The sequence below is a fragment of the Humulus lupulus genome, chromosome 1 (assembly GCF_963169125.1).
Source record: "Humulus lupulus chromosome 1, drHumLupu1.1, whole genome shotgun sequence".
Taxonomy (NCBI): Eukaryota; Viridiplantae; Streptophyta; class Magnoliopsida; order Rosales; family Cannabaceae; genus Humulus; species Humulus lupulus.
The window spans coordinates 25,359,171-25,369,677 of record NC_084793.1 but is presented as its reverse complement, the minus strand read 5'-3'; the positions used below and the strand labels follow the sequence as shown (position 1 = coordinate 25,369,677).

General features: G+C 34.0%; 1 protein-coding gene across 2 annotated transcripts; it reads left to right on the top strand.

Moving 5' to 3' along the window:
• Window positions 1-2,594: 2,594 nt before the first annotated feature.
• On the top strand, window positions 2,595-8,792 carry LOC133789485 (kinesin-like protein KIN-14I). 2 transcript variants are annotated; one of them, XM_062227340.1, is made up of 19 exons: window positions 2,595-2,723; window positions 2,899-3,214; window positions 3,610-3,776; window positions 3,872-4,015; window positions 4,117-4,353; window positions 4,459-4,530; window positions 4,637-4,708; window positions 4,823-4,900; window positions 5,022-5,150; window positions 5,234-5,411; window positions 5,521-5,694; window positions 5,783-5,889; window positions 5,995-6,173; window positions 6,475-6,636; window positions 6,753-7,006; window positions 7,113-7,276; window positions 7,366-7,515; window positions 7,741-8,243; window positions 8,333-8,792. In XM_062227340.1, the coding sequence occupies exons 2-19, from the start codon at window positions 3,082-3,084 to the stop codon at window positions 8,454-8,456; spliced, it is 3,027 nt and encodes a 1,008-aa protein (XP_062083324.1). In that variant the 5' UTR covers window positions 2,595-2,723; window positions 2,899-3,081; the 3' UTR covers window positions 8,457-8,792. The 2 variants fall into 2 exon arrangements, with proteins under 2 accessions (XP_062083324.1, XP_062083322.1); XM_062227338.1 differs by lacking the exon at window positions 2,595-2,723 and having other exon boundaries at window positions 2,747-3,214.
• Window positions 8,793-10,507: the final 1,715 nt, after the last annotated feature.

The window sequence follows — 10,507 nt, the reverse complement described above, 5'->3', positions numbered from 1 at the left end:
TTTGATAATGTTCATGAAAAGTATTATGTTTTCTTGCTGGGCTTTGGCTCATGGGTGCTATGTGGTGCAGGTAAAGGGAAAGAAAAGCTCACCTAGCCTTGAGTGGAGAGCTGATGTGGTGTTGTGTACATATGCGACCGCTTGACCACCACGGCCAAGGTGTTCTCAGAGGAACTAGGGGTTTACCCTATTTTTGCCGCTTAGGTCGGCGGGATTGTAAATTTCAGACACTAGTGACCATTTTGTACTGAGAACCACTTGTAAATGTTTTGTTTAGCTTTGCAGAGCAGTTTGTAATAAAATCTCCATTTCCTTTTTGTTGGTTTTATACCTTAGCCTGTTAATCACACGTAGAGCACGTTTTTGACCAAAGGACTCAGGCAATGAGTCAAATTTTCGGTCCACCGTTCACCGTAACTGTTCTGGGGTAGCCAGGGCGTTACACTTATGCCCCTAATATCCAGACGGGGCCCACATGCACATTTAACTCAATTAAACATGCATCATAATCATATATTCACTTTTATCCACATATAAGCATTGTAAATCACTTATTGCCCTCCAGGCACACTAATCAAGGCCCTAAGCCTGATTAGCAAATTCAGGTCGTTACAATCCATGCTCCTCATATCTTTTCTTCAATTTTGTTAACCTCTCGGAACCACTATAGGTCATACGACTGACATAATGATCCTCCATAGGGATCTCAAGCGGTGGGATACGTTTGGGTGGCATCTGCAAAATATCCAAAAAAAAAGAATTAGTTGAATTTATAAAAAATACTAAATCTGTTGTTGTCATCAAAATGGGATCGATGTACCATCAAAATAGCATCGATGGAGCATGGAATCGATGCCATATATGTTCATCATCGATATGGCATCAATGTGGCATCGATATACCATCGTTTGCCATCGATTATGCATCGATGTAGCATCGATGGTACATCGATGCAGCCTTTCGATTCCACATCGATGCTCCATCGATGCCATGTCGATGCTAATGCGAACATCTAATTTAGATGTTATTTTCGATGTGATATCAATGGTGTATCAATGTCGAATCGATGCCATATATGTTCAACATCGATATGACATCGATGTGGCATCGATATACCATCGATTGCGCATCAATTATACTTCAGCATCGATTATGCATCGATGTGGTATCGATAAACCATCGATTATGAAAGAATCGACATGGCATCGATATACCATCGATGGAGCATCGATTGCTCACTGTATGTCATCGATGGAGCATCGATGTGGAATCGAAAGAATATCGACCCACAAAATTTTTGCAGAATTTGTAGAATGCACATAGAATCAAACCCATTTTAAGCTACATTTTTTTCAAAATAAAGATTAACAATCAAACCTATTTCATTGATTTATACATTACGATTCAAATTTTTTTTAAAAAAAAACCACATGACAATCGAATGTCTTACCTTACCGTGGCCGGCGATGGAGAAGACGGTGGCGACGACGGCTATGAGGAGAGAGAGAGCTTCGCCTGAGAGAGATGGTGAGAATGTGAACTGAGAGAAATTAATGAGAAAGAAATGAGAGAGTTTGGCTGGGAAGAGGGAAGAGTTTGGTTTGGCTGGGAAGAGGGAAGAGTTTGGTTCGGCTGGGAAGAGAGAAGGTGAGGTGTCTCGGTTAGTGATATGAGTATTTTTGTCCAAAATTTTAAAATGGCATATATATGGGAGAATATTTTATGTTGGCATTTAAAAAAAATTAAGTATGTTATTAAACATACTGTCTAAAATTTCCCTTACCAAACTGGTACTAAGTTATCTAAGTTTATTTTTGGTTTTTTTTTTTCTAATAAATGTCTTACAATTACAGGAATACTTTTGAACAATATATGTAATCTTTTGTGGGGGCTTTTTTTTTTTTTTGATTATAAGAATTTTTTATTACAATCAAATTGTTGAATTAAAAATGAAAATTAACTTGTTTTTGTTATTTTTTTTAACAAAATTCTTCATTTTTAGTGTATCATTGGAAAAAAAAATACTAATTTGATAACAAACATTTAATTTTTACGGTTAAAAAAATTCTCAATTACAAATATATAATAATTTAAATCTGTGTTTTTTAATAATTACTCCGTAATAAAATATGTAGCAATAATTTGGTTCAGAACACTAATAATCTAATTTTTTGTCTATTTTAGTACTAATAATCTTAGTTATTGAACTGACCGGATCCAAAGTCCTGATAACTAGATCAAAGTCCATTATACAGTTTTCACCTCCCTTTGGAGCGCGTGAGAAACGCGTCATTTGTTTATTTTTGTACACCGTCAACACATTATTTATAAAAAAAAATCAACTGTGCTCAAATTTCAACTTTACTTTTCACAAAAATAACAACAATAATTTTCACCGCGTAAATTTCACGTGTCAATCGGAGATGATGAGTGCGGCTCTTCTTGGTGACCCAAAAAAAACCAACCTTTTTAAGGCAGTTCATGAAAAATAAAAATGGATTTTTAAATTTGTGAAGAAAATAAAAATAAAAAAAGAAATGAATTCTTTAAATGAGAAGGGTTGGGACTAGGTTCGGAGTGTTGTTGCTGAGAGAGAGATAGAGAGAGAGGGTCACAGAGTATAAAGTAAGCCAGTAAGAGGGAGAGATGGTTGGGTTGCTTTGTAGAGAGAAAAAAAGATAAAAAAAAATAAAGGGAGAAAGCTAAAGGTCATGGAGAATAATGTGAGTCTCTGAATTGGTAACAAAGAAGCCTCATTATCACCTTTCTTCTTCTTCTTCTTATTCATCATCAACGACTACAATCACTACTTTTAACTACGAAGATATTATCTCATAAACTCAACATATTCTCTCTCCGAGTCTGAGGTCTCTGTTTTGTTTTTATTTCTTTATTCAGATCTTTCTCTCTGAAACCCAGAACAGTTTTTGTTCAAAGGAAGATGATTATGTGTTTAAGATGTTTGATTTGATCGTGGGGTTGTGAGATTTTTCTGGGAATTTCTTGGTGTGAGTTGTGGAGCTGCTTGCTGTTATTGCTGTTTAGTGGGGACCAAAGAGGAAGAAAGAAAAGTATAAAAATATGACAACAATGGCAACGGATGGAACATTCTCGTTTTCTGTTGCGTCTGTAGTGGAGGATGTGCTCCAGCAACATGGGAATCGTCATAGGGGTGGTGGTCTTGATTTGGAGTCTAGAAGAGCTGAGGAAGCTGGTACTATTTATCTTGCTTATTTTCTACTTCTTCACCATGATACATACAATGTGGTCTTATTCAATTTTCACAATTATTATTTTTAATTAATCACCCTTCATACCAATCAATCTTAGTTTATAAGTTAAACTCATCTTTCTTATAAATTTTGAGTTTTTTATTATATGAATGTACTGCCCTTTTTTCTTCTGATCCCGGTTTCATTAGGATCTGACTCTGAGAATTTTGGTGTTTGGTATTTATGGCCAGTAATAGTCTAGTAGCCTGTACTTGTTCTCTTCCAATTTTGAACCTTTTCATCTTTTTGTTTTTTTCCCCATAGATTTATTTATTTATTTTTTATTATTTTTGGTTCAATTTAGTTTCATAAATCAGGTTTTAATGTTTTTCCTCAGCTTCAAGAAGAAATGAAGCTGCAGGGTGGCTGAGAAAGATGGTGGGAGTTGTGGCGGCTAAAGATTTGCCTGCAGAGCCTTCTGAAGAAGAGTTTAGGCTTGGATTGAGAAGTGGGATTATTCTCTGCAATGTCCTCAACAAAGTTCAACCCGGAGCTGTGTCTAAGGTGAATCTATCTAAGCTGAACAAAGAGTTTATAGGCTTTGATTGTTATACTGCCATCCTTGCTATGTATATTCACATGTCTTAATTCATTTTCAGGTTGTGGAAAGTCCATGTGATGCTGCTTTGATCCCTGATGGAGCAGCATTGTCTGCATTTCAGTACTTTGAAAACGTGAGGAACTTTCTTGTGGCTGTACAAGAGATGGGAATTCCAACTTTCGAAGCATCTGATTTAGAACAAGTATGTCTTGTCTTTAGTGATGAACAACTACGGTTTTGAAACTAAGAACATTATTATGGAACTGGGATTTGACAAATATGTTTGATCTCTTTTTTGTTCAGGGAGGAAAATCTGCAAGGGTTGTGAACAGTGTTTTGGCTCTTAAATCCTACTCTGATTGGAAACAAAGTGGTGGAAATGGTGTTTGGAAATTTGGTGGAAATGTGAAAGTTACCACGTCCACAAAATCCTTTGTAAGAAAAAACTCAGAACCGTTCACCAATTCCATATCAAGGAACTCATCTGCGACTGAAAAAACTTTGAACGGTCTTTCTTCTGATCTTGACTATAATAAAATGGTTGGTAAGCTTAGTTTTTTTATTTGTTGGTCTCTGATGAAAACCTCTGTGAGGTTGGATTAGATGAGGATGTTAAGCTTGTTCTGTTTTTGTGTGCATTTGCAGTCTAATTCTGGCTCCATGAGTGCACTTGTTCGTGCAATTCTGTTAGATAAGAAGCCTGAGGAAGTTCCCATGGTATGTAATGATGCATATTCAATGCTGCCATTTAGCAAGTATCAAATTAAGCAATTGTTTTTAGTATTTTTACCAACATTTTTCTTTTGTTATTTTGTTTGAACAGTTGGTGGAATCTGTCTTAAGTAAGGTGGTGGAGGAATTTGAGCACCGGATTTCTGGTCAACAATATGAAACGGTATGTTAGTTTTTATCTTCTTTAGCAAGTTTAAGAAACTTTGTGCCTGTACTGTTATGTTATATTTAAGTTTAACTAACTAGTTCTTTGTTTATGCCTTACTGTAATTTATAGGTAAAAGCAACTCCAAGAGACATGTCTACTTCAAATGGAAACAAGTTTACAGCAAAATCTACCTTTGGTGATAGAAAGGTAATCTTTTCTCATTTAGGCCACTTCAAACTGCAAGCTGAGAATTTTAATCCAAATGAATTCAACTGTAATATAACCAACTCATGCTTATCATTCACTTTTGACTATTGTGATTCTTTAGATAGAAGAAAAAGATGCCAGCATGATAAAGACAGAGCGGATCCAAAAAAATTGCATTTCTGATGAGGAGTCAAAAAGAAAGCTATTAAATCAGCAGCTGATTTTTGATAAACAGCAAAGAGATATTCAGGTAGGCAAAGTTGAGATATACTATGTCATTTTACTTAATGTAAACTCTACTAAGGTATTAATTTTAGGTTTTATTTTTTATAGGAACTAAAGAGTACCATTCACACAACAAAAGCCGGTATGCAATTCATTCAAATGAAGTTCCATGAAGAGTTCAACAATCTTGGTTTGCACATTAGTGGCCTAGCTCATGCTGCGTCCGGGTATCACCGAGTTCTTGAGGAGAACCGAAAGCTGTACAATCAAGTACAAGATCTCAAAGGTAAATAAGATCATCTATTGCCTAAAGTCCAAGTATCTTGATTGTCTTCATCATATTTATATCCCTTTGAAATATATTGATTAGTTAGATATTTATTATGTGAATTTAGGAAGTATAAGAGTTTACTGTCGAGTGAGGCCATTTTTGCCTGGACAACCAAACTCTTTGAGCACTGTGGATCACATAGAAGATGGAAACATCACAATTAACGCCCCTTCAAGGCATGGGAAAGGGCGAAAGTTGTTCAGCTTTAACAAAGTATTTGGGCCATCTGCTACTCAAGGTTAGTAACATTTTCATACAGTTTTTGCTCTCTGAATTGTTGCTAAGCTATCTTGTCCTTATTTTATCATCATCATCATCTCTTGCAGCGGATGTATTCTCTGATATGCAGCCACTTATTCGGTCTGTTCTTGATGGTTACAATGTTTGTATATTTGCATATGGCCAAACTGGATCAGGAAAAACTTTCACCATGGTAGGGTACAAGTGTTTAGAAAATTAAAATTTACATTATCTTATGCAATGTTAGAACATTTCGGTTTTAACTTTTTCTCTTTTTGTTTTCTCTTCACAATTCTAGACTGGACCAAGAGATCTTACAGAGAAAAGTAGAGGTGTAAATTATAGAGCATTGGGGGATTTGTTTCTTATAGCAGACCAGAGGAAGGATACTTTCCGCTATGATGTATCTGTCCAGATGATCGAGATATACAATGAGCAAGTCAGGGATCTTCTGGTTACTGATGGAACTAACAAAAGATATCCTTTTTAAGTTATGTTTGTTGAGCTATGCAAATATATATATATATATATATTTATATTACAACAAGTATAAAAGTTACATAAAACTTATCTTCTGTAACTTTACAGTTGAAAATTATGGATACTTAGAAAGACATTGTGGAACGGTCAGAGTTATGTGGTTTGCTCCCACAAGGTCCGAGTTTCGAGTCCTTTTTGGGTACCTGCATAGTAATTGTTATTGTTTCTTAGTCCCAAAATATTGTAGAATTAAGCAGAATCTTCCTACTAGAGGCTTTTTTTCCTTAACTAGTAACACGTTAGAAATCCGTAACAGTTCCCAGACAGGACTAAGTGTACCAGATGCAAACCTTGTCCCTGTTTCATCAACAGCAGATGTAATAGATCTAATGAATCTTGGCCACAAGAATCGTGTTGTGGGTGCAACAGCCTTAAATGACCGCAGTAGTCGCTCTCACAGGTGACAATCTAGTTATCTCTTTTATTTGCATACTTTATGCACGTAGTTTTTTTCCATGCATGAAAAACTTTCATGTCAACTAACTGACATAGCTTTTAACTAATAATCACATGCAGTTGCTTGACAGTTCATGTTCAAGGAAGGGATTTGACTTCTGGAGCTGTCCTTCGTGGCTGCATGCATCTAGTTGACTTAGCTGGGAGTGAGAGAGTAGACAAGTCTGAGGTGACAGGAGATAGATTGAAAGAAGCACAACACATCAACAAATCTCTCTCTGCTTTGGGTGATGTAATAGCTTCCCTTGCCCAAAAGAATCCCCATGTTCCTTACAGGAACAGCAAACTCACACAACTACTCCAAGATTCACTTGGTAACCATTTATTTGTTTTTTCTCACTCGCATGTTTTGTTTTCTTGCTTTTCTTTCTAAGTATTCTCTCTGATCATTGCTTTGTGGTTCTTGTCAAACATCTATAGGAGGGCAGGCCAAGACATTAATGTTTGTTCACATAAGTCCTGAGCCTGATGCTATTGGTGAAACTATTAGTACACTTAAATTTGCAGAGCGAGTTGCTACAGTTGAACTTGGAGCTGCCAAGGTGAACAAAGATAGTTCAGATGTTAAAGAGCTAAAAGAACAGGTTGAGTTTTCAATTCTAATTTTCTTGAAACCTTCTCTTTTCCATGCATTACTACTGTATTAGTGTTTTGATAACTTTGACTGGTGCAGATTTCTAGTCTTAAGGCAGCATTGGCTAGGAAAGAAGATGAAGATGACCACAACCAACTATCTGTATCTGGCAGTGCTAATAATAAATACAGGACAAAAGCTAGTGAAGTCTCTCCTTTTCAGTCCAAACTGCAGAGTGCAGACATTGAGGTAAGAAATTTTTTGCTTCATCAGTTTTTTCACATTACTATTTTCATCTATTTTCATCTGCATATCTGGTTTTGTACAACCTAAGAGGGGGGTTTAAATGGTAATGTCAGAGGTTTGACACCCTTCTGGGGGTACCTACCTACATAGCAATGTCTCCAAAGATCTGATTTTGTACATGATAGTGTGAGAGTTAAGTCTATATTTATCTGGTTTCTGATGCTGCAGAATCATAAAATCTCTTCATTGAGGCAGAAGAGGCAAAGCTTTGATCTTGATGAGCTACTGGCAAACTCACCTCCATGGCCACCTGTGAATAGTCCTGGCCAGAACTATGTGGAGGAAGAGAAAGACATGAGCTCGGGTGAGTGGGTCGATAAAGTTATGGTGAACAAGCAAGAAGTAAGCAGGGTTGAAAACAACCCTCTAGGAGGATGTTGGGGAGCAGACAATGGAAATTTATCTGACATGTTTTACCAGAAATATCTTCCAGATTCTACAAAACTCTATCAGGACCAATCCTACAACATGTTCATGGGAGGCAACAACCGATTCAATGGTGGTGCCAGTACTGATGAAATGGATGATCTTGATGCTGCCACCAGTGACTCTTCAGAGCCAGATTTGCTTTGGCAGTTTAATCAGACTAAACTCTCCGGCATAACCAATGGCATTGAGTCAAAGACCAAGAAGCTTAATACAAATAAGATTGCAAAGAGCCCAGAACTAAGGTAAAGACCTTGATCTAATCCATTTCTTTCTACCTAAAACAACTTAATATGGCTTTTTTCTAACAAGTCCATACACTTGACTTTTGCAGCAAGAATTTCAATTCTTCTCTGGGCCCTTCACCTTCCCGGAAAGCTTCAAACGCAGTCCCACATCGGACAGGGAGGCAGCCAGCCCCGGTTGACATGAAGCGCAAAATCGGGATCAGAAAGTAACGAAGTGTCACTATGACACACATTGAGTGGTGAATATATCTATATTTTTTTCCTTTTTTTTTAAAAAAAATGTTACAAAGAGAGTTTTCTTCTTCTTCTTCTTCATATTCTTCTTTTTCTTTTCAATTATTTTATTTTTTTTCCATTTTCTTATATAGAGTTAACTGCAGCAATAAATCCAGTTGCTTGTATATTTGTACTGAGTTGAGTTACTTAGAAAGAAAACTCCTGCCTGCTTGGTGTGGATGACATTGACAGATGATTTTTGTTCATAAATTCCATGTGTTCCACTACATTATTGTTATCATTAATGATCGAAAAATGATATTCTGAGAAGTAAAAGTTGTGAAATTGCAATATAGCTGGCTGCTACTACTACTAACTAACTAACATGTAACATGGTATTATGCAAATTCCATGATGTGATAGGTTCCAAAATCCAAATTTTGATCGGTGGCAGATTGATACTTTAACTTAACTTTAGTTTCTAACTACCGAAGTGATGATGTGCTAAGATGACTAAGATGTCTATCTTAGTACACCACCACATGACATAGTACGGTAAAGTCCTCTTATAATACAAGTCTAAGAGTTTCAATTGGTGCAATTTTGAGATGAAAAAGTGTATAACATCTCATAGTGTGGGAGTCATGATAAACATCAAGAGGACACGTAACCACCACCGGGACGATATGTGGATTTTTTTTTCTTCATATTTATGGCATTTTTGTAGTGTTGTTTGAGAATAACTTTTCCACCAACATATGGCTTTATCTTATTTTATTTTAATAACATGTGATTAAAATTTTCATATTTTTGTATAATTTTAAAACAATGCATGTTTCAATTAAGTTTAGTATTTGTAGATTTATGTTAGTTTTTGGTCAATTATGTTATTTTAACTATTTAATTAAGAATTAATTACATAAAACACTGTATATTTAGAAAAAATTTAAAATATACGGTAAATACAAATAATTACAAATATACAGTTTCTTCAACAAAAAAAAATGACGGAGAATAGTAAAATGAAATAAAACAAGAATATAACTTGCTAATGTATAAGTTTGATCTCTAATAAGTAATGAAAAACTTTTTTTTTTTATGTCATGATGAACTTTTATTTTGTCTTGTACTCGTAAAAGAAGATATATCATTAATTGATGTAATATAATTATATTGATGTGATATAATAATATTCAATTAGTTTCTTTTCAAGTTTTATTTTTATTTTTATATATTTAAAATGAATGTATTATTAATATTAAACAAATTTTTATGCTTGCATAAATTATAATATTTTTAATGAATATAATCTATTTCTATACTAGTAGTTATATATTTTTTCTAATATTTGTTTGTTTTATGCAATCTAACATTTTGTATATATTAGTTACAAAATAAAATAGTGTCTTTTAGTAAGAAACTTAGTTTTATAAATTTTGTTACAAACATGTACTAAATTCACAACTTAATTTTATGAATTTTTGTAACAATCATGTTAAATAAATTTATAAATATTTATGTAAATGTTAGTTACAAAACTAAACTTTTTGGTTGTAAAATTAGTTTTGTAGACTCTTATTACAAAAATGTAAAACTTGTTTAAAAATATATATTATATTTCACCACTATATATATATTTAACAAAGTGTTTTATAAATAATGGACATCTTAAATTTATATTTTTAAGTTGTATAGCATAAATATGAATGTTTATGTAATTTTTTGGTACAATATTGTAACAATATGGAAAAATATAATATTTTTATGTATATTTTGGTTATGATTTCTTAACTATAACATATTTTTGTAAATGTTAGTTACAAAAATATATTTCTTAGTTGCAAAACTAGATTTGTAAACTATTGTTACACAAAAAAAAAGTTAGTTACGAACTTGTTTGTAAGTTTTATTTACAAATTTTTTTTTTTACAATTCTATAACTGATTTTTGTAAATATTATTTACAAACATGTAACAGATATTTACTAGTTTGTAAACGTTGATCACAAAAAATTGTATTTTATAGCTTTTATTTATGATTTTGTC